A 23,385-nucleotide genomic window follows, 5' to 3' on the forward strand; every position below is an offset into this window, starting at 1 on the left:
GATAACTTTTATTATTGCACCGTCCTTTTAAATCGGAGCCTGCAGACACAAGAAACAGACTGTGCGGCTTTAGAATCAGATGCAGCTCAAAGACTCGCTGGTAAACCATTTCTTACCTGTTACTTCTCCATCGTGAGCTTTGAGTGTGAAAAGTGGTTTCTCTGATCGAGCGTCCAAACAATACACAAACCCATCTTCTGTGCTGGCCTAGAACAGCGAGGTAAAGTGCTAACTTCTAACCAAGCAGTGAAGACTGGAGAACAATAACTGAAGTTTAACATTCCATAATTACTGTCTGCCATTCATTCTCAAACTCAGTAACCATGTATATAAAACTACCAAACCCGTAGCCACTTAGTTCCAACAATCCTTTTACTTTCAACATCAGCATACTTCAGAAGCCGTGCCAGTTACCGATAATACAATCCCACCACACGGTGAGAATAAACCTCACCAGGAAGTTACACGGTGCAAAATGGTTCCAGGTGACTCGCTCCACCTCCCCACTGAAGCTCCAGCTGCGATGGTTCTCCTTCGGACTCCGGCAGTCGTACAGTACGACAGACCTGTAGGTAACCAAGGGGCACATAAACCACTGGAGTCAATTCTGTAATAAGCGATGGCAGGAAACGTGTAAGGAAGGCTTTGATCATAACTTTCCTGTCTGATAGTCGGCCCCAAACTCAGAGAAACGCGCAATACCATTCAGGGCACCAGTGTGAAAGGACTCCTGAGATTCCGTGCACAGCAGGATCCAGCTCTCAGTCCTCAATCAGTTGGCTGCTCTAACGTGCCCTGTAGCAGTTGATTAAAGAGCAATATTGGCACCTAGACTGCAAGGTCTCGTCCTGAATCTTGGCTGAGACATGAGGAAGCTACAGAATGAAAAGGAAGACCTTGTATTTCTAGAGCGTATTTCATAACCTCAGGACGTCCCAAAACACTTTACAGCCAATGAAATACCACTGAAGTGCAGTCACTGTTGTAATGTAGGAAACACAGCCACCAATTTGCGCATAGCAAGATCCCACAAACAGCAATGTGATAATGGCCAGATAATCTGTTCTAATAATGTTGCTTGAGGGATAAATATTGGCCTGGACACTGGGGAGAACTCCCCTGCTCTTCTTCGAAATAGTGCCATGGGATCTTTTACATCCACCTGAGAGGGCAGACGGGGCCTGGGTTTAATATCTCATCCGAAAGACGACACCTTCGACAGTGCAGCGCTCCCTCAGTACTGCACTGAAGTGTCAGCCTCGATTATGTGCTCAAAAGAAAAATGTAATAAAAAATTTTACAGGAAATGCAGGTACTATTTTCTGATAGTTACTCTGCAAACCATATTCGAACTGGCAAGGTCTCAGTTAGAATATTGTGTGGAATTTTGGGTGCCCCACTTTAGGAAGGATATCAAGGCTAGGGAGAGGATGCAGAAGAGATTCACTGAGATGATCCCAGGGATGAGGAGGTTTAGTTCTGGGGAGAGTCCGGAGAAACTGTTTAAAAGTGAAGGTTAAGAGGAGATCTGAAAGAGGGGTTCCAAACAGTGAAGGGTTTCGATAACGTAAATCGGGAAGAACTATTTCAATTGGTCAGTGAGTCAGTAACTAAATAGACGAAATTTAAGATCATACCAAAAGAACGAAGGGAGGGGTCAGGGGAATTAATTTTTTTTGTTTACACAGAGGGTTGTTGGGACATGGAACATTTGACAAGAAACAGGGGGGGAAGCAGGATCCAGAATAGCTTTTAAAAGGGAAATGGATAAATATTTGAAAAAGAAAAAAATTAAAAGGGTCAGGGGAAAAGGCCAACTCTTTACTGGTGTCATGGACTGAATGGCTGCCCACTGTGCTGTAAGGTTTCCTGATTCTGCTTTAATAATTAGGATTAAGGAGCGTGTTAAAAGAGGAGAGAGAAGTGGAGAGGCGGAGAGGTTTAGGGAGGGAATTCCAGAGCTTGGGGCCCAGGCAGCTGAAGGCACGGCCGCCAATAGTGGAGCGATTAAAATCGGGGATGCGCAAGAGGCCAGAATTGGAGGAACGCAGAGATTTTGGCGTTTTTTTAAATTCATTCGTGGGATGTGGGCGTCGCTGGCAAAGCCAGCATTTATTGCCCATCCCTAATTGCCCTTGAGAAGGTGGTAGTGAGCCGCCTTCTTGAACCGTGTACAACTGAGTGGCTTGCTTGGCCATTTCAGAGGGCAATTATGAGTCAACCACATTGCTGTGGGTCTGGAGTCACATATAGGCCAGACCAGGTAAGGACGGCAGGTTTCCTTCCCTCAAGGACATTAGTGAACCAAATGGGTTTTTACGACAATCCGATAGTTTCATGGCCACCATTACTGATACTAGTGTTTTATTCCGGATTTTATTTAATTAACTGAATTTAATTTAAATTCCCCAGCTGCCGTGGCGGGATTTGAACTCACGTCTCCGGATTGTTAGTCCAGGCCTCTGGATTACTAGTCCTGGAACATACCCATTATGCTACCGTACCCCATGTTGTTGGGCTGGAGAAGGTTACAGAGATAGGGAGGGGCGAGGCCACGGAGGGATTTGAAAACAAGGATGAGAATTTTAAATTCGAGGCGTTCCCGGACTGGGAGCCATTGTAGGTCAGCGAGCACAGGGTGATGGGAGAACGGGACTTGGGGCGAGTTAGGATCCGGGCAGCAGAGTTTCAGATGAGCTCAAGTTTACGGAGGGTGGAAGGTGGGAGGCCGGGCAGGAGAGCATTGGAATAGTCGAGTCTAGAGATAACAAAGGCATGGATGAGGGTTTCAGCAGCAGATGAGCTGAGGCAGGGGCGGAGACGGGCGATGTTAAGGAGGTGGAAGTAGGTGGTCTTGGTGACAGAGCGGATATGGGGTCAGAAGCTCATCTCAGGGTCAAACAGGACGCCGAGGTTGCGAACGGTCTGGTTCAGTCTCAGACAGTGGCCCGGGAGAGGGATGAAGTCGGTGGCCAGGGAACGGGGCTGTGGCGGGGATCGAAGACAATGGTCTTCCCAATAGTTAGAGAGGAAATTTGACCAAGCTTTTAGTCACCTGTCCTAATATCTCAAATTTTGTTTGATAATCGCTCCTGTGAAGCACCTTGGGACATTTTACTATGTTAACGGCGCTGTATAAATGCAAGTTGTTTGGATAATAATTAGGGCAACAGGTTTAACCAATAAAAACCCCACTGCACAGAAACATTTGGAGTCGGTGTTTATTTTGATAAGATTTGGGAATCTGAACAATTCACATTAATGATTTGGATTTGGGAATTGGAAGTACAATTTCAAAATTTGGGGCGACACCAAATTCGGGGCGGGGGTGGGTGTAATTAATAAAAAGGAAGAATGCGTCAAAACGCAAGAGCACATTAATAAACTTGCAGAATGGGCGTGTAATTGGCAAATGAATTTCAATATAGATAACTGTGAGGTGGTGCATTTTGGTAGGAAGAATAAGGAGGCCACATACTGCTTGGATAATAAGAGTCTAAATGGGGTAGAGGAGCAGAGGGATCTCGGAGAACAAATACAAAAATCACCAAAAGTAGCGACGCAGGTTAATAAGGACATGAAAAAGGGAAATCAAGCACTGGGGTTCATTTCTAGAGGGATAGAATAGAAAAGCGGAGAAGTTATGTTAAACTAATATAGAACCTTGGTTAGACCACACTTGGAGCACTGTGAACAGTTCTGGTCTCCAGAAACTAACTTGGCAGGGGGATGGGATACAGAGTGGAGCTACAATAGGGGGTGATGTGCAGCCAAATATAGAGAAAAAAACAAGTCAGCTTGGAAGACAGGGCAAATATGTGAGGGCAAGGCTGGATGGCATCTATTTTAATGCAAGGAGTCTTGCGAATAAGGTGGATGAACTGAAGGTGTTGATAAACACATGGGAGTATGATATTGTTGCTGTCACAGAGACATGGTTGAGGGAGGGGCAAGACTGGCAGCTCAATATTCCGGGGTACAGAATCTTCAGGCAAGACAGAGGGGGAGGTATAAGAGGAGGGGGGGTCGCAATATTAATTAAAGAATCAATTACTGCCATAAGGAGGGATGATATATTAGCAGGTTCCTCTAATGAGGCCATATGGGTGGAGCTTAAAAACAAAAAGGGGGCAAGCACTTTGATGGGAGTGTACTATAGGCCCCCAAACAGTCAGGGGGAGATAGAGGAACAGATATGTAGGCAAATCTCAGAAAATTGTGCAAATAATAGGGTAATAATAGTGGGGGATTTCAACTTCCCCAATATTAACTGGGTTACTCAGAGTGTAAAATGCTTAGAGGGTACAAAATTCTTAACGTGCATCCAGGAGAGCTTTTTGAGCCAGCATGTAGAAAGTCCTACAAGAGAGGGGGCGGTACTGGACCTAATTCTAGGGAATGTGGCCGGCCAAGTGGAAGAAGTGCTAGTAGGTGAGCACTTTGGTGACAGTGACCATAATTCGGTGAGATTTATGGTGGTCATGGAAAAGGACAGGGAGGGGCCGGAAATAAAGGTTCTAAATTGGGGGAAGGCCGATTTTAATAGGATAAGGCAGGATCTGGCCAAAATGGACTGGGATCAGCTGCTTGTAGGAAAATCCGCATCGGAGTAATGGGAGTCTTTCAGAAGGGAGATTGAGACCATACAATGGCAACATGTTCCCGTAAAGGTCAAGGGTGGTTCCAAGAACTCCAGGGAACCTTGGATGTCAGGGGATATACGAGAATGGATTAGGAAAAAAAGGAGGGCTTTTGGCAGATACAAAAGGCTAAAGACGGAGGAAGCCCTAGAGGAGTACAAAAAGTGCAGGGGGATACTTAAAAAAGAAATTAGGAGATCAAGGAGGGGCCATGAAATAACACTGGCGAGCAAAATAAAGGAAAATCCTAAGATGTTTTATAAGTATATTAAGGGTAAGAGGATGACTAGGGAAAAAATAGGGCCCATTAGGGACAAAAATGGCAATCTGTGTGTGGAGCCGGCAGATGTAGGAGGGGTTCTAAATGAATTTTTTGCATCTGTTTTCACTATGGAGAAGGACGATGTAGACATAGAAATACGGCAGGGGGACTGTGATATACTCGAACATATTAACATCGAGCGGGAGGAGGTATTGGCGGTTTTAGCAGGCCTAAAAATGGATAAATCCCCAGGCCCGGACGAAATGTATCCCAGGCTACTGTGTGAGGCAAAGGAGGAGATTGCGGGGGCTCTAACACATATATTCAGAACCTCTCTGGCCACAGGGGATGTGCCAGAGGACTGGAGAACCGCTAATGTAGTACCATTATTCAAGAAGGGGAGTAGGGAAAAACCGGGGAACTACAGGCCAGTGAGCCTAACATCAGTGGTAGGAAAATTATTGGAAAAAATTCTGAAGGACAAAATTAGTCTCCACTTGGAGAAGCAAGGATTAATCAGGGATAGTCAACATGGCTTTGTCAAGGGAAGATCATGTCTGACTAATTTGATTGAATTTTTTGAGGGGGTGACTAGGCGTGTGGATGAGGGTAACGCAGTGGATGTGGTATACATGGATTTCAGTAAGGCCTTCGATAAAGTCCCCCACAGGAGACTGGTCAAGAAGGTACGAGCCCATGGAATCCAGGGTGCCTTGGCACTTTGGATACAAAACTGGCTTAGTGGCAGAAGGCAGAGGGTGATGGTCGAAGGTTGTTTTTGTGACTGGAAGCCTGTGGCCAGTGGGGTACCACAGGGATCGGTGCTGGGTCCCTTGCTGTTTGTGGTCTACATTAATGACTTGGATATGAATGTAAAAGGTATGATCAGTAAGTTCGCTGATGATACAAAAATTGGTAGGGTGGTAAATAGCGAGGAGGATAGCCTCAGTCTGCAGGACGATATAGATGGGTTGGTCAGATGGGTGGAACAGTGGCAAATGGAATTTAACCCGGAAAAGTGCGAGGTGATGCACTTTGGAGGGACTAACAAGGCAAGGGAATACACAATGAATGGGAGGACCCTAGGCAAGACAGAGGGTCAGAGGGATCTTGGTGTGCAAGTTCACAGATCCCTGAAGGCGGCGGAACAGGTAGATAAGGTGGTAAAGAAGGCATATGGGATACTTGCCTTTATTAGCCGAGGCATAGAATACAAGAGCAAGGAGGTTATGATGGAGCTGTATAAAACACTGGTTAGGCCACAGCTGGAGTACTGTGTGCAGTTCTGGTCGCCACACTACAGGAAGGATGTGATCGCTTTGGAGAGGGTGCAGAGGAGATTCACCAGGATGTTACCAGGGCTGGAGCGCTTCAGCTATGAAGAGAGACTGGGAAGATTGGGTTTGTTTTCCTTGGAGCAGAGGAGGCTGAGGGGGGAAATGATTGAGGTGTACAAAATTATGAGGGGCACAGATAGGATGGATACTAAGGAGCTTTTTCCCTTTGTTGAGGTTTCTATAACAAGGGGACATAGATTCAAGGTAAAAGGCGGGAGGTTTAGAGGGGATTTGAGAAAGAACTTTTTCACCCAGAGGGTGGTTGGAGTCTGGAACTCACTGTCTGAAAGGGTTGTGGAGGCAGGAACCCTCACAACATTCAAGAAGCATTTGGATGAGCACTTGAAATGCCATAGCATACAAGGCTACGGACCAAATGCTGGAATATGGGATTAGAGTAGACAGGGCTTGATGGCCGGCGCGGACACGATGGGCCGAAGGGCCTCTATCCGTGCTGTATAACTCTATGACTCTATTATAGAAAGAATATAGAAGCACTGGAGAGAGTGCAAAAAAAGACACAAGGATGGTCCAGAACTGAAAGGTTCTGCCTATCAGGAAAGGCTGAACAGGCTGGGGCTCTTTTCTCTAGAAAAGATAAGACTGAGGGGTGACCTGATAGAGGTCTTTAAGATTATGAAAGGGGTTTGATAGGGTAGACGTAGAGAAGATGTTTCCACTTGTGGGGGAGACCAGAACTAGGGGCCATAAATATAAGATAGTCACTAATAAATCCAATAGGGAATTCAGGAGAAACTTCTTTACCCAGAGAGTGGTGAGAATGTGGAACTCGCTACAAGGAGTAGTTGAGGCAACTGGAATAGATGCATTTAAGGGGAAGCTGGATAAGCACACGAGGGAGAAAGGAATAGAAGGATTTGCTGATGGGGTTAGATGCATTAGGGAGAGAGGAGGCTCGTATGGATTATAAACACCGGCATGGACCTGGACCTGTTTGTGCTACAGTTTTGATGTAACTCGATGAGCAGGGGAAACTGTACAGACAGCGCGCGGCCCGTGCGCCTCTCTGCGGACAGCGCGCGGCCCGTGCGCCTCTCTGCGGACAGCGCGCTGCCCGTGCGCCTCTCTGCGGACAGCGCATAGAATCATAGGATCATAAAATGGTTATGGCACAGGAGGCCATTTAGCCCATTCAGCCCGTGCTGGCTCTTTGTAAGGGCAATCCAGCCAGTCCTATTCCCCCGCCCTTTCCCAGTAGCCCTGCAAATTTTTTCCCTTCAAATAATTATCCAATTCCTTTTTTGAAGGACTAATCAAGGACAGTCAGCACGGATTTGTTAAGGGGAGGTCGTGTCTGACTAACTTGATTGAATTTTTTGAGGTGACGACAAGGAGGGTCGATGAGGGTAATGCATTTGATGTAGTCTACATGGATTTTAGCAAGGGTTTTGACAAGGCCCCACGTGGCAGACTGATCAAAAAAGCAAAGGCCCATGGGATCCAAGGGAAAATGGCAAGTTGGATCCAAAATTGGCTCAGTGGCAGGAAGCAAAGGGTAATGGTCGACGGGTGTTTTTGCGACTGGAAGGCTGTTTCCAGTGGGGTTCCGCAGGGCTCGGTACTAGGTCCCATGCTTTTTGTGGTATACATTAACGATTTGGACTTAAACGTAGGGGGCATGATTAAGAAATTTGCGGATGACACAAAAACTGGCCGTGTGGTTGATAGTGAGGAGGAAAGCTGTAGACTGCAGGAAGATATCAATGGACTGGTCAGGTGGGCAGAAAAGTGGCAAATGGAATTCAATCCAGAGAAGTATGAGGTAATGCATTTGGGGAGGGCAAACAAGGCAAAGGAATACACAATAAATGGGAGGATACTGAGAGGTGTAGAGGAAGTGAGGGACCTTGGAGTGCATGTCCACAGATCCCTGAAGGTAGCAGGACAGGTAGATAAGGTGGTTAAGAAGGCATATGGGATACTTTCCTTTATTAGGCGAGGCATAGAATATAAGAGCAGGGAGGTTATGCTGGAACTGTATAAAACACTAGTTAGGCCACAGCTTGAATACTGTGTACAGTTCTGGTCACCACATTACAGGAAAGGTGTGATTGCACTAGAGAGGGTACAGAGGAGATTTACGAGGATGTTGCCAGGACTGGAGAATTTTAGCTATGAGGAAAGATTGGATAGGCTGGGGTTGTTCTCTTTGGAACAGAGGAGTCTGAGGGGAGATTTAATTGAGGTGTACAAAATTATGAGGGGCCTAGATAGAGTGGATAGGAAGGGCTTATTTCCCTTCGCAGAGCGGTGAATAACCAGGGGGCATAGATTTAAAGTAATTGGTAGAAAGGTTCGAGGGGAGCTGAGGAGAAATGTTTTCACCCAGAGGGTGGTGGGAGTCTGGAACTCACTGCCTGAGAGGGCGGTAGAGGCAGAAACCCTCATCGTGTTTAAAAAGTACTTGGATATGCACTTGAAGTGCCGTAACCTACAGGGCTACGGGCCAAGAGCTGGAAAGTGGGATTAGACTGAATAGCTCTTTTACAGCCGGCACTGACACAATGGGCCGAACGGCCACCTTCTGTGCGGTAAATTTCTATGATTCTATGATTTGCGCCTGCAGCTCACCAACCTTATTTACCACGCTGTGTGTATTTACACAAACAAACTCTAAACCTATCTTAAGACCTTCTCGTAGTCTCCCTTAGTCCGCGCTTCTCTGTGGGGGCCGCACGCGGCCCGCGCTTCTCTGTGGGGGCCGCACGCGGCCCGCGCTTCTCTGTGGGGGCCGCACGCGGCCCGCGCTTCTCTGTGGGGGCCGCATGTGGGTCTGGCAGATTCTCAGGAGCGACTATGCAGCAAAGGTTTGGATCTGGTCAAATTCTTACAACAGGGCAACTCAAAAACACCGATAAAACCAAATTTGCTGGAGGAAATAAAATGGTAAAAATAAACTGTCAGAAATTAAAATAAAATAAATAGCGTAAACCTGGATCGATGCAGCCTGAGAATTTGCTTTGTTGTTAATGGATGGTGCCATCTAGTGTTACACATGGTCATATTACATAATGTCTTTAAAATGTCCCGATTCTGTCACAATCCGTTCAACAATAGCAATAATGTGCACTTATACAGAGCCTTAAATATAGGAAAACACCCCACGGTGCTTCACAGAGTGTAATCAGTCAAAAACTGACCGAGCCTAACGAGGAGATATTAGCGGGGGTGATTAAAACCTCCTGTTTGACCAAGCTTTTAAGAAGCAGAGGGAAGGGGAGAGGTTTAGGGAGGGAATTCCGGAGCTTAGGGCCTAGACAGCTGAAGGCACGGCCGCCAATGGTGGGGCGAAAGGAGTGGGGGATGCGCAAGAGGCCAGAAGTGGAGGAGCGCAGAGATCTCGGAGGGTTGTAGGGCTGGAGGAGGTTACAGAGATAGGGAGGGGCTGAGGCCATGGAGGGATTTGAACACAAGGATGAGAATTTTAAAACTGAGGCATTGCCGGGCTGGGAGCCAATGTAGGTCAGTGAGTACAGGGGTGATGGGTGAACGGGACTTGGTGCAAGTTAAGATACGGGCAGCAGAGTTTTGGATGAGCTGAAGTTTATGGAGGGTGGAAGGTGGGAGGCCGGCCAGGAGAGCATTGGAATAGTCGGGTCTGGAGGTAACAAAAGCACGGACGAGGGTTTCAGCAGCAGATGCGCTGAGGCAGGGACGGAGACGGGCGATATTAGAGGTGGAAGTAGTCAGTCTTTGTGATGGAATGGCTATGGGGTCAGAAGCTTATCTCAGGGTCAAATAGGATGCTGAGGTTGTGAACTGACTGGTTCAACCTGGGACAGTGGCTGAGGAGAGGAACGGAGTCGGTGGCTTGGGATCACACAGCATCTTAAAAGTAGATTACAGTGGCACCAATAACTCCAAATGGATTTGCAGCATTTCAGAACTAAACATAATTCTATTCCTGGCAGATACTGTCACGCGGTGCCAGTACTGAGACACAAATACCCACCACCTCTCTGCACGTATCTATTGTTTAAAAAGAACAAAACCCAAGTCCATAGAAGAATCTGTGCTCAGTACCAGTAAAAATACACTCTTATTGCACAGATCTATATAGCACCCATCAACAGTGACTTTCACAATGGCCCAACACTCTGACTGGACTCCAGCATTGATAATGGACCTCAGTCAGTGCACAGAAAATTAAATCAACCCTCAGAGTTCATTACTGAATATGTAAAGGATCTTCTTACACCAGCTGTTTGAATCTGAGGGAGAGAGGACAGAGATTCAAGCTTCTGCTCGTCTGAGCATTGTCCAAAGTCACTCCAAACAGTGGTGCGGGAGGAGGGGCGCGGGAGGAGGGAGGAGCGGTGCGGGAGGAGGGAGGAGTGGCGCGGGAGGAGGGAGGAGTGGCGCGGGAGGCTGGAGGAGCGGTGCGGGAGGAGGGAGGAGTGGCGCGGGAGGCGGGAGGAGCGGTGCGGGAGGAGGGAGGAATGGCGCGGGAGGCGGGAGGAGCGGTGCGGGAGGAGGGAGGAGTGGCGCGGGAGGCGGGAGGAGCGGTGCGGGAGGAGGGAGGAGCGGTGCGGGAGGAGGGAGGAGTGGCGCGGGAGAGGGAGGAGCGGTGCGGGAGGAGGGAGGAGTGGCGCGGGAGGAGTGGTGTGGGAGGAGGGAGGAGTGGCGCGGGAGGAGTGGTGTGGGAGGAGGGAGGAGTGGCACGGGAGGAGTGGTGTGGGAGGAGGGAGGAGTGGTACGGGAGGAGGGAGGAGCGGTGCGGGAGGAGGGAGGAATGGCGCGGGAGGAGCGGTGCGGGAGGAGGGGCGCGGGAGGAGGGGCGCGGGAGGAGGGAGGAGCGGTGCGGGAGGAGGGAGGAGTGGCACGGGAGGAGTGGTGTGGGAGGAGGGAGGAGTGGCACGGGAGGAGTGGTGTGGGAGGAGGGAGGAGTGGTGCGGGAGGAGGGAGGAGTGGCGCGGGAGGAGCGATGCGGGAGGAGGGAGGAGCGGTGCGGGAGGAGGGAGGAGCGGTGCGGGAGAAGGAGGAGCGGTGCGGGAGGAGGGAGGAGTGGCACGGGAGGAGTGGTGTGGGAGGAGGGAGGAGTGGCACGGGAGGAGTGGTGTGGGAGGAGGGAGGAATGGCGCGGGAGGAGCGGTGCGGGAGGAGGGGCGCGGGAGAGGGAGGAGCGATGCGGGAGAAGGAGGAGCGGTGCGGGAGGAGGGAGGAATGGCGCGGGAGGAGTGGTGTGGGAGGAGGGAGGAGTGGCACGGGAGGAGTGGTGTGGGAGGAGGGAGGAGTGGTGCGGGAGGAGGGAGGAGCGGTGCGGGAGGAGGGAGGAGCGGTGCGGGAGAAGGAGGAGCGGTGTGGGAGGAGGGAGGAATGGCGCGGGAGGAGTGGTGTGGGAGGAGGGAGGAGTGGCACGGGAGGAGTGGTGTGGGAGGAGGGAGGAGTGGCGCGGGAGGAGCGGTGCGGGAGAAGGAGGAGCGGTGCGGGAGAAGGAGGAGCGGTGCGGGAGAGGGAGGAGCGGTGCGGGAGAAGGAGGAGCGGTGCGGGAGAGGGAGGAGCGGTGCGGGAGGAGGGAGGAGCGGTGCGGGAGAAGGAGGAGCGGTGCGGGAGAGGGAGGAGCGGTGCGGGAGGAGGGAGGAGCGGTGCGGGAGAAGGAGGAGCGGTGCGGGAGAGGGAGGAGCGGTGCGGGAGGAGGGAGGAGCGGTGCGGGAGAAGGAGGAGCGGTGCGGGAGAGGGAGGAGCGGTGCGGGAGAAGGAGGAGCGGTGCGGGAGAGGGAGGAGCGGTGCGGGAGAAGGAGGAGCGGTGCGGGAGAAGGAGGAGCGGTGCGGGAGAGGGAGGAGCGGTGCGGGAGAAGGAGGAGCGGTGCGGGAGAAGGAGGAGCGGTGCGGGAGAAGGAGGAGCGGTGCGGGAGGAGGGAGGAGCGGTGCGGGAGGAGGGAGGAGCGGTGCGGGAGAGGGAGGAGCGGTGCGGGAGAAGGAGGAGCGGTGCGGGAGAGGGAGGAGCGGTGCGGGAGAGGGAGGAGCGGTGCGGGAGAAGGAGGAGCGGTGCGGGAGAGGGAGGAGCGGTGCGGGAGAAGGAGGAGCGGTGCGGGAGAAGGAGGAGCGGTGCGGGAGAAGGAGGAGCGGTGCGGGAGGAGGGAGGAGCGGTGCGGGAGGAGGGAGGAGCGGTGCGGGAGAAGGAGGAGCGGTGCGGGAGAAGGAGGAGCGGTGCGGGAGAGGGAGGAGCGGTGCGGGAGAAGGAGGAGCGGTGCGGGAGAAGGAGGAGCGGTGCGGGAGAGGGAGGAGCGGTGCGGGAGAGGGAGGAGCGGTGCGGGAGAGGGAGGAGCGGTGCGGGAGAAGGAGGAGCGGTGCGGGAGAAGGAGGAGCGGTGCGGGAGAAGGAGGAGCGGTGCGGGAGAGGGAGGAGCGGTGCGGGAGAGGGAGGAGCGGTGCGGGAGAGGGAGGAGCGGTGCGGGAGAAGGAGGAGCGGTGCGGGAGAAGGAGGAGCGGTGCGGGAGAGGGAGGAGCGGTGCGGGAGAAGGAGGAGCGGTGCGGGAGAAGGAGGAGCGGTGCGGGAGAAGGAGGAGCGGTGCGGGAGAGGGAGGAGCGGTGCGGGAGAAGGAGGAGCGGTGCGGGAGAGGGAGGAGCGGTGCGGGAGAAGGAGGAGCGGTGCGGGAGAAGGAGGAGCGGTGCGGGAGGAGGGAGGAGCGGTGCGGGAGGAGGGAGGAGCGGTGCGGGAGAAGGAGGAGCGGTGCGGGAGAAGGAGGAGCGGTGCGGGAGAGGGAGGAGCGGTGCGGGAGAAGGAGGAGCGGTGCGGGAGAGGGAGGAGCGGTGCGGGAGAAGGAGGAGCGGTGCGGGAGAGGGAGGAGCGGTGCGGGAGAAGGAGGAGCGGTGCGGGAGAAGGAGGAGCGGTGCGGGAGAAGGAGGAGCGGTGCGGGAGAGGGAGGAGCGGTGCGGGAGAAGGAGGAGCGGTGCGGGAGAGGGAGGAGCGGTGCGGGAGAAGGAGGAGCGGTGCGGGAGAAGGAGGAGCGGTGCGGGAGGAGGGAGGAGCGGTGCGGGAGGAGGGAGGAGCGGTGCGGGAGAAGGAGGAGCGGTGCGGGAGAAGGAGGAGCGGTGCGGGAGAGGGAGGAGCGGTGCGGGAGAAGGAGGAGCGGTGCGGGAGAAGGAGGAGCGGTGCGGGAGAAGGAGGAGCGGTGCGGGAGAGGGAGGAGCGGTGCGGGAGAGGGAGGAGCGGTGCGGGAGAAGGAGGAGCGGTGCGGGAGAGGGAGGAGCGGTGCGGGAGAAGGAGGAGCGGTGCGGGAGAAGGAGGAGCGGTGCGGGAGAAGGAGGAGCGGTGCGGGAGAGGGAGGAGCGGTGCGGGAGAAGGAGGAGCGGTGCGGGAGAAGGAGGAGCGGTGCGGGAGAAGGAGGAGCGGTGCGGGAGAGGGAGGAGCGGTGCGGGAGAAGGAGGAGCGGTGCGGGAGAAGGAGGAGCGGTGCGGGAGAGGGAGGAGCGGTGCGGGAGGAGGGAGGAGCGGTGCGGGAGGAGGGAGGAGCGGTGCGGGAGAGGGAGGAGCGGTGCGGGAGAGGGAGGAGCGGTGCGGGAGAAGGAGGAGCGGTGCGGGAGAAGGAGGAGCGGTGCGGGAGGAGGGAGGAGCGGTGCGGGAGAAGGAGGAGCGGTGCGGGAGAAGGAGGAGCGGTGCGGGAGAGGGAGGAGCGGTGCGGGAGAAGGAGGAGCGGTGCGGGAGAAGGAGGAGCGGTGCGGGAGAAGGAGGAGCGGTGCGGAAGAAGGAGGAGCGGTGCGGGAGAAGGAGGAGCGGTGCGGGAGAAGGAGGAGCGGTGCGGGAGAAGGAGGAGCGGTGCGGGAGAAGGAGGAGCGGTGCGGGAGAGGGAGGAGCGGTGCGGGAGAAGGAGGAGCGGTGCGGGAGAAGGAGGAGCGGTGCGGGAGAAGGAGGAGCGGTGCGGGAGAGGGAGGAGCGGTGCGGGAGAAGGAGGAGCGGTGCGGGAGGAGGGAGGAGCGGTGCGGGAGAAGGAGGAGCGGTGCGGGAGGAGGGAGGAGCGGTGCGGGAGAGGGAGGAGCGGTGCGGGAGGAGGGAGGAGCGGTGCGGGAGAGGGAGGAGCGGTGCGGGAGAGGGAGGAGCGGTGCGGGAGAGGGAGGAGCGGTGCGGGAGAGGGAGGAGCGGTGCGGGAGAGGGAGGAGCGGTGCGGGAGAAGGAGGAGCGGTGCGGGAGGAGGGAGGAGCGGTGCGGGAGGAGGGAGGATGGAGGAGTGGTGCGGGAGAAGGAGGAGCGGTGCGGGAGAAGGAGGAGCGGTGCGGGAGGAGGGAGGATGGAGGAGTGGTGTGGGAGGAGGGAGGAGCGGTGAGGGAGGAGGGAGGAGGGGCGCGGGAGAGGGAGGAGTGGGTCCTGCTTCAGCGTCACGGTTTATACTAGTAACAAACCTGCAGCTTCCACCCAATGGGAGGGTCAGTACTGAGGGAGCGCCGCACTGTCGGAGGGTCAGTACTGAGGGAGCGCCGCACTGTCGGAGGGTCAGTACTGAGGGAGCGCCGCACTGTCGGAGGTGCCATCTTTCGGATGAAATGTTAAACGAAGACCCTGTTTGCCCTCTCAGGTGGACGTAAAAGATCCCATGGCACTATTTCAATGAAGAGCAGGGGAGTTCTCCCCGGTGATCAGGCCAACATTTATCTCTCAACCAACATCACTAAAACAGATGATCTGGTCATTATCACATTGCTGTTTGTGGGATCTTGCTGTGCGCAAATTGGCTGCTGCGTTTCCTACATTACAACAGTAACATCAAAAAGCACTTCATTGATTATAAAGCACTTTGGGGTGTCCTGGGGTCAGGACAGGTGCTGTATAAATGGAAGTCTTTCTTTCTTTCTGGATGAAGAGCAACAAAATGCTCAGGCATGCTGGGTGGGGCATCATTTACAAAACAGAAACAAACGTCTAGAAATGTATCTCACTTGTCAAATGAGCCAGAGAGAAGTGTCTGTGCTTCGAACGGATGCCAGCAGAGAGTTTGCACCTGAAATAAAAAGATTGAATGAGCAAAAGATTCAAAACAATGCACGAGAGACTGACCATTGAACAGTGGGCACCTGAAATAAACCCGCAGCAGATCACCGCACACAAGGACACAGTGGCACGAGTCCAAGCTCGGGCAGCAGTCAATTCATAGGAACGCTGGACTCAAACACCTTGAGGGAACTCGGGGTTCAGCCAAAGGGATCTCGGGGTACTATACGGTTGGAATCTAGGATTTTCAGATTTCCAAAGACTGAGCGTTTTAAAAATTGTTCATTCTGGGAACGTGGGCATTGCTGGCATTTATTGCCCATCCCTAGTTGCCCCTTGAGAAGGTGGTTGTGAGCCGCCTTCTTGAATCACGGGACCGTTTGGAGAAGGTTCTCCCACAGTTCTTTTAGGTCAGGAGTTCCAGGATATTGACCCAGCGACGATGAAGGAACAGCAAACAGCACCCAAACCCCAAACAGCACCATACTCGGAGATGGTCAGACAGTGGGCTCAGGTGCAGGAAGTGAATGGGTAAAGCTGGCTAATGCTGGCAGTCAGAGGGCTCAGAAGTAAGTGGCTGACACAGAGGAATTTATAGGCAAGGATAAGAATTTTATCACCGCACCTTATGTACAAAGGAGGGAGGGGCGGGGACAACTCGTGATCCGGAGGGGGTGGGGGCGGGGGCAGCTCGTGATCTGGAGGGGGAGGGGGCGGCTCGTGATCCGGAGGGGGAGGCTCGTGATCCGGAGGGGGCGGGGGCAGCTCGTGATCCGGAGGGGGCGAGGGCGGCTCGTGATCCGGAGGGGGCGGGGGCGGCTCGTGATCCGGAGGGGGCGGGGGCGGCTCGTGATCCGGAGGGGGCGGGGGCGGCTCGTGATCCGGAGGGGGCGGGGGGCAGCTCGTGATCCGGAGGGGGCGGGGGCAGCTCGTGATCCGGAGGGGGCGGGGGCAGCTCGTGATCCGGAGGGGGCGGGGGCAGCTCGTGATCCGGAGGGGGCGGGGGCAGCTCGTGATCCGGAGGGGCGGGGGCAGCTCGTGATCCGGAGGGGGCGGGGGCAGCTCGTGATCCGGAGGGGGGCGGGGGCAGCTCGTGATCCGGAGGGGGCGGGGGCAGCTCGTGATCCGGAGGGGGCGGGGGCAGCTCGTGATCCGGAGGGGGCGGGGGCAGCTCGTGATCCGGAGGGGGCGGGGGCAGCTTGTGATCCGGAGGGAGGGGCGGGGACAGCTCGTGATCCGGAGGCGGGGGCGGGGACAGGAACAGCTCGTGATCCGGAGTGGGGGGTCAGCTCGTGATCCGGAGGGAGGGGAGGGGACAGGAACAGCTCGTCGCCTGAAAAGTGTTTGGGGGGTGGGGGGTGGGGGGTGGAGGAGACCGCTCATTGGACGGAGGTGCTCGAAATATTAAACCTGGACTGTGATATTTAGTCTGGTTTGACACCACTGTACACAGAATGAGAGAATGTTTTTTCTTTGCTGTCCCCAGTCTGGGAGTTCACAGACGATGATTTGTGCAGGTTTTCTGGAATCTGCAGCTGGTTGACTTAAAATGCAGATGTGAGTTCATCATTCAGCACAGAGGTCGGATTTTGAATTATCGTCTCTCAGATGTCAGGACAAAACTGAAAAAAGGAGCCATCTCAGCCCCATCGCAGACCCCTGCCCAACAACATCGGTAATCTCTCCACCCCTGAGCATTATAACAGGTACCCAGAGAACAAAACTAAACAGATTAATGAAAACTCAATAACTATACTTCTGATGTGACCTTTCTGCATTGAAATGTTTCACACACTTCTGGTTACTCATTGCTCTCACACCCTTCACTGGCCAAACTGCCACTAACACCTGGCCGATGACAATGCTGACATAAAATAAATCCTGCCTTAAAAGGGTTAACACAGACACTGCCAATGACTGCCGACCCCCTCACCGATACCATTAAAGGCTCCTCCCACTCTTGCTCTTTATTTCCGCACTGTACAAACTCCTGCCATTCGGCAGAAGCAGAGAAACTGGATGAAAGGCCAAAGGTCACTCGCTAATGAAAGGTGACTGAAGATCAAAGGACGTCTGAAGTTTAACTCAATCAAGTAAGTTCACTATCTGTCGTTAGAAGGTATAACTACACTTTCTGCAGGTCCAGCAAGTCAGGGCTCTCTCCTGCTGGCAGGTACAGTGGTGTTTGTATCAGGGTCAGTCTGGTGTTCCCGGGTACGGTGGTGTTTGTATCAGGGTCAGTCTGGTGTTCCCGGGTACAGTGGTGTTTGTATCAGGGTCAGTCTGGTGTTCCCGGGTACGGTGGTGTTTGTATCAGGGTCAGTCTGGTGTTCCCAGGTACGGTGGTGTTTGTATCAGGGTCAGTCTGGTGTTCCCGGGTACGGTGGTGGTGTATGGGGGTCAGTCCGGTGTTCCCAGGTATAGTGGTGTTTGTATCAGGGTCAGTCTGGTGTTCCCGGGTACAGTGGTGTTTGTATCAGGGTCAGTCTGGTGTTCCCGGGTACGGTGGTGGTGTAGGGGGGTCAGTCCGGTGTTCCCGGGTACGGTGGTGGTGTATGGGGGTCAGTCCGGTGTTCCCAGGTATAGTGGTGTTTGTATCAGGGTCAGTCTGGTGTTCCCGGGTACGGTGGTGGTGGAGGGGGGTCAGTCCGGTGTTCCCAGGTATAGTGGTGTTTGTATCAGGGTCAGTCTGGTGTTCCCGGGTACGGTGGTGGTGTAGGGGGGTCAGTCTGGTGTTCCCGGGTACGGTGGTGTTTGTATCAGGGTCAGTCTGGTGTTCCCGGGTATGGTGGTGGTGTAGGGGGGTCAGTCTGGTGTTTCTCGGCCTCACCAGGCGGTAACAGTACGGGATTCACCGAGACCAATGGCGGTGAAACCCAGTGCAAGAGGGGCGTCTGATTCACAGTCCAGCTTCACTCCTGCTTCACTCCTACTGCAAAGTGCAACAGAGGGAATTAATCAAATGCTAACAGTCACTTTCCTCTGTTGTCAGGAACTAAGTCTGTCCACTGTAGTTGTACTTTAACAGAACGAGTTAATGAAAAGAAAGATTTATAGGATCAGTATAAGATATTAAGACCCACAGATTTCATGAATATTCATGAGTAACATTATTATCGTTACCAGGGACATGGCTCCGTGACAAATACCTGAACAAGTCAACAAGCAGCCGGGAGCTGCACATATTCAGGAAACATTAAGCCTTGCGCGACAGGCTATTCCGTTGGCGATATTCGGGGGGGGGGGGGGGGGGTTACAAGCCAATGGAGTCAATTTCCCCCCCAGTAGTCGGTGGAGTGCGGCCACTGCCCACCTGATAAACCCGATGGGAAGGGTGGGAATCAGTATTCAGTCCCCCTGATAGTTGCACCGAGTCTACAGCACAGAAACACAAATCTTTGAAGGTAGCAGGACAAATGGAGAAGGCAGCTTAAAAATATGGGATCCTGGGCTTTATTAATAGAGGCATAGAGTACAAAAGCAAGGAAGTTATGCTAAACCTTTATAAAACACTGGTTAGGCCTCAGCTGGAATATTGTGTTCAATTCTGGGCACCGCACTTTAGGAAGGATGTCAAGGCCTTAGAGAGGGTGCAGAGGAGATTTACAAGAATGGTGCCAGGGATGAGGGACTTCAGTTATGTGGCGAGACTGGAGAAGCTGGGATTGTTCTCCTTAGAGCAGAGAAGGTTAAGGGGAGATTTAATAGAGGTGTTCAAAATCATGAAGGGTTCTGATAGAGTAAATAAGGAGAAACTGTTTCTAGTGGCAGAAGGGTCGGTGACCAGAGGACACAGATTTAAGGTGATCAGTAAAAGAACCAGAGGCAACATGAGGAAACATTTTTTTTACGCAGTGAGTTGTTCTGATCTGGAATGTGCTGCCTGAAAGGGCGGTGGAAGCAGATTCAATAATAACTTTCAAAAGAGAATTAAATAAATACTTGAAGGGGAAAAATCTACAGGGCTACGTGGAAAGAGACAAATCTTTCAAAGAGCCAGCATGGGCAGTCACTCTCACCTCACCTCTGGAATTCGGCTCTTTTGTCCATGTTTGGACCAAGGCTGTAATGAGGTCTGGAGCCGAGTGGTCCTGGCGGAACCCAAACTGAGCATCGGTGAGCAGGTTATTGGTGAGAATGTGCCGCTTGATAGCACTGTCGATGACACCTTCCATCACTTTGCTGATGATTGAGAGTAGACTGATGGGGCGGTAATTGGCCGGATTGGATTTGTCCTGCTTTTTGTGGACAGGACATACCTGGGCAATTTTCCACATTGTCGGGTAGATGCCAGTGTTGTAGCTGTACTGGAACAGTTTGGCTAGAGGCGCGGCTAGTTCTGGAGCACAAGTCTTCAGCACTACAGCTGGGATGTTATCGGGGCCCATAGCCTTTGTTGTACCTACTCTGATACTGTGAAACAGGCCATTCGGCCCAACTGGTCCATGCCGGTTTATGCTCCACAAGAGCCTCCTCCCACCCCTCTTCATCTCACCCTATCAGCATATCCTTCTATCCTTTCTCCCTAATGTGTTTATCCAGGTTCCCCTTAAATGCGTCTATGCTATTTGCCTCAACTACTCCTTGTGCGAGCGAGTTCCACATTCTCACCACTCTCTGGGTAAAGAGGTTTCTCCTGAATTCCCTGTTGGATTTGTTAGTGATTATTTTATATTTATGGCCCCTGGTTCTGGTCTCCCCACAAGACACGATGGGAGGGTTGGGAATTATTAGTCTTTGGCCGGCCAGCTGTGGGCAGAGAACGAGAGCCTCAGGGCTAACCCCCGGCTCCAGCCCACCGCAGTATTGGGGATCGCGGCCTGGCCCGGGCTGAAGGAGATGGGTCTGATGGGGGCGTGGGGGAGGAGACCTGGTGCGGCAGGGGCCCAGGCTGGTGCTGTGGAGCGGTGAACCCTGGGACTGTCCTAAAATAGTGAACTGCATCTTATGCACCTCATAGGACAACAATCTGCGTTTTAAATGGGTCTCCGCCTGACTTGGGGGAGGGGCCCAGCGGTGAGCCCGGTGGGGGGGGGACCGCGTGTCCAGCGGTGAGCCCGGGGGGGGGGGAGACCGTGTGTCCAGTGGTGAGTCCGGGGGGGTGGGGGGGAGACTGCGTGTCCAGTGGTGAGCCCGGGGGGAGACCGTGTGTCCAGTAGTGAGTCCGGGGGGAGTTTGCTGTGTCCAGCGGTGAGTCCGGGGGGAGTTTGCTGTGTCCAGCGGTGAGTCCGGGGGGAGTTTGCTGTGTCCAGCGGTGAGTCCGGGGGGAGTTTGCTGTGTCCAGCGGTGAGTCCGGGGGGAGTTTGCTGTGTCCAGCGGTGAGTCCGGGGGGAGTTTGCTGTGTCCAGCGGTGAGTCCGGGGGGGGGGGGGGGGGGGGGGAGAGACCGCGTGTCCAGTGATGAGCCGGGGGGAGTTTGCTGTGTCCAGTGGTGAGTCCGGGGGGGGGAGACCGCGTGTCCAGTGATGAGCCGGGGGGAGTTTGCTGTGTCCAGTGGTGAGTCCGGGGGGGGGAGACCGCGTGTCCAGTGATGGCGGAAGCGAGCGGTGAGTCATTCCCCACCATTTCCCGGGTGCTACCACCCCATTCCCTCCATGGAGGGGGGGGGGGGCCTCGTGATCTCCCCCTATGTTCCCCCAGCAGTGACAGAGGAACACAATGAGGTGCAATTCAGATTTCATAAACAGTTTCCCCTCTCAAAACCTTTCATAATTTTGGAAACCTCAATTATATTCCATGATTGTTTGAGCCTTTCTCCAGAACCAGCCCCTCTCATTCTGTTTTTTTACAGCAGGGAAGGAGGCCATTCGGCCCGTCGAGCCCGTGCCGACTCTATGCAACAGCAATCCAGCTCGTCCCACTCCCCGCCTTTTTTTTAAAATTTCAATCCCTCTGATTGGCAACAGTGTTTTTATTCATTCCTTTGATAGGTCCCAATTCTTCTGATGATGGGAGGACCAGGCAGTTTCTCCTCCTGACTCTGGACACTTGCTGCCATCAGTATTGAGTGAATGTGGGATAGGGTCCACAACACCCAATTTCAACACTAATGGAAAGTTTTATATTGAAAAGTTTCCCCTTTCAGCGACAGTGAAAATTAAGTAAAGTCTCCTTTCTTGAAACCTACAAATTTATGACATCAATCCGCGAATTACAGGGAGAGACTGTTGATTGGAATGACAGATACTAACAGGGACAAGACCCTGGCAGGTTTATGACTCTGTCTGTAGGTAGTTGGGGTTTACACACCAACTGCACACTGGGGTGGCCTCAGTATAGTTAAATATGTTACGATGAGGGCAGGACTCTGGTTAGTGAGTTTATCCAGTGAGTAACTGAGCCACAGACCAGGTCAGTCCCAGGTTTATTCTGAACTCAGCCGGAGTTACAATGGGAGAATTACCATCGGTTTAGGAAGATTATAAAGGGGAGAGAGAGAGTCAGGGGCCCGCTCATCCCTCTGTTCCCATATGCCTTCTACCCAATTTCCTTCATCCACCTATCCAATCTAACCTTGAAATTTGACACAGTTTCTGTCTCAACCATTAGCCCTGGAAATTAATTCCACAGCCTCACAACTCTGTGTGAAGAAGTTTCTCCTCCCCTCTGTTCTAAATCTCTTACATTTAATCTTGTATCCATGGCCCCTCATTATTGACCCCTCAACATTCTAATGAAAACTGTTCCAATTTTTCAAGTCTTTCTTTGTTTTTTTATTTCCTTACACCAGGCAGCATCCCAGTGAACCCTCTCGAAAGCCTCAATATCCTCCCAAATAGTGTGGAGCCCAAAACTGCACACAGTACTGAGGTCCTAAACCCACCCCGTGGTCAGAGGAAACAGCTAGTTGACGCTCAGTGTCCAGGCCCATATGAAGGATGGCCAGGAACAGGGTGCTGGTGCGGGAGGGGCTCCCGTGAAACTCTATCCCAACAGGGAGTCAATCCTTTCCAAACAGGAGGAGAGGAGATCACAGAATCATAGAATGCTACAGCACAGCAGGATGCCAATTGGATAGAAGATATAACTTGGTGGCATAAATGCCACAAGATTAAAACCTTTGTAAAGACGTAAGAGCAACTAAGAGGCTGATAACAAACCAGGTGTGGGCCCACATTGCTCCTTCAAGTGTCAAGCCACACACAGAATTAGGGTCACTCCTTTTGGTACAGTTTTACAGGACAGTTTAACCAAAGCTTCACTCGGAATGTTAATCATTGATATAATGTAGTCCGCGAGGCTTTGTGATTCTGCATTTTCACAGTGCAAAAATACACAAGATGATGCCTCTGAAATCCACTGATTCTCAGTTTGATTGGGTTATTTACTGGACCTTTATGTGCTGCCTATCTCCTGCCTTTTACTTAGAATCTTCTTCAAATCTTTCACACCGCGGTATTTAGGAATGAGAGAAACACTTCACAATGGGAATGGAATCAAAGGCGAGGCTTTGGTCCTAAACTGCCACTTATACTAGCGGGCTGGGTCAGGCACTCAAAGGTTTTAATCTTATGGCCCTAATGACAAGATTACTGTTCAAAAATACAGGGCAGGAGCTTAAAAGAGGATGAGAAACAAATGCTGAAAATGAATTCTAAATAAGTTATGAATGAAAAGTGTAGGTTATTGATTACTATTAGAAACAAGTGTCCCTGTATAAAGGAGTAATTCAGCAAAAAAGGACCAAGAGATTGATTAAGAGGGGAAAAATAGAGTGAGAGTAAACTTGCAAGGCACATAAAAGTGGACTGTAAAAGTTTCTACAAGTATGTAAAAAGAAAAAGATTAATGAAGACAAATGTAGATCCCTTACAGTCAGAAACAGGAGAATTTATAATGGGGAACAAGGAAATGGCAGAGCAATTTAACAAATACTTTGGTTCTGTCCTCATGGAACAGCACACAAATAACTTCCCAGAAATGCTAGGGAACCAAGGGACTAGTGAGAAGGAGGAATTAAAGGAAATTAGAAATTGGAAAAAAAGAGTGATGGAGAAATTAATGGGACTGAAAGCCGATAAATCCCCAGAACCTGATAATCTGCATCCCAGAGTACTAAAAGAGGTAGCCATGGAAATAGTGGATGCATTAGTTGTCATCTTCCAAAATTCTATAGATTGGAGGGTGGCAAATATAACCCCACTATTTAAAAAAGGAGGGAGAGAAAACAGGGAACTACAGACCGGTTAGCCTAACATCAGT

The 23,385-nt window shown here is 52.7% G+C and overlaps 2 protein-coding genes across 3 annotated transcripts in view; one reads left to right on the forward strand and one right to left on the reverse strand.

Annotated features, from left to right (window-relative positions):
* pwp1 (PWP1 homolog, endonuclein) overlaps positions 1–23,385 on the reverse strand; it is a 60,667-nt gene that overhangs the window by 7,489 nt on the left and 29,793 nt on the right. Inside the window, exons 4-6 of the mRNA XM_067999188.1 lie at positions 15,133–15,194; positions 455–566; positions 117–207 (exon numbers count right to left, since the gene is read on the reverse strand). Coding sequence (XP_067855289.1) covers positions 117–207; positions 455–566; positions 15,133–15,194 — 265 coding nt within the window. The remainder of the gene's footprint in view (positions 1–116; positions 208–454; positions 567–15,132; positions 15,195–23,385) is intronic.
* The window catches only part of LOC137334918 (complement C1q tumor necrosis factor-related protein 4-like), a 29,925-nt gene continuing 23,702 nt past the window's right edge, over positions 17,163–23,385 (forward strand). The window contains exon 1 of one of the 2 annotated variants that reach the window (XM_068000004.1): positions 17,163–17,277. The gene's annotated coding sequence lies outside the window, so the exon portion shown is untranslated. The other variant, XM_068000005.1, reaches the window with a different exon arrangement.

This window comes from Heptranchias perlo, chromosome 18 (genome assembly GCF_035084215.1).
Source record: "Heptranchias perlo isolate sHepPer1 chromosome 18, sHepPer1.hap1, whole genome shotgun sequence".
Classification (NCBI taxonomy): Eukaryota; Metazoa; Chordata; class Chondrichthyes; order Hexanchiformes; family Hexanchidae; genus Heptranchias; species Heptranchias perlo.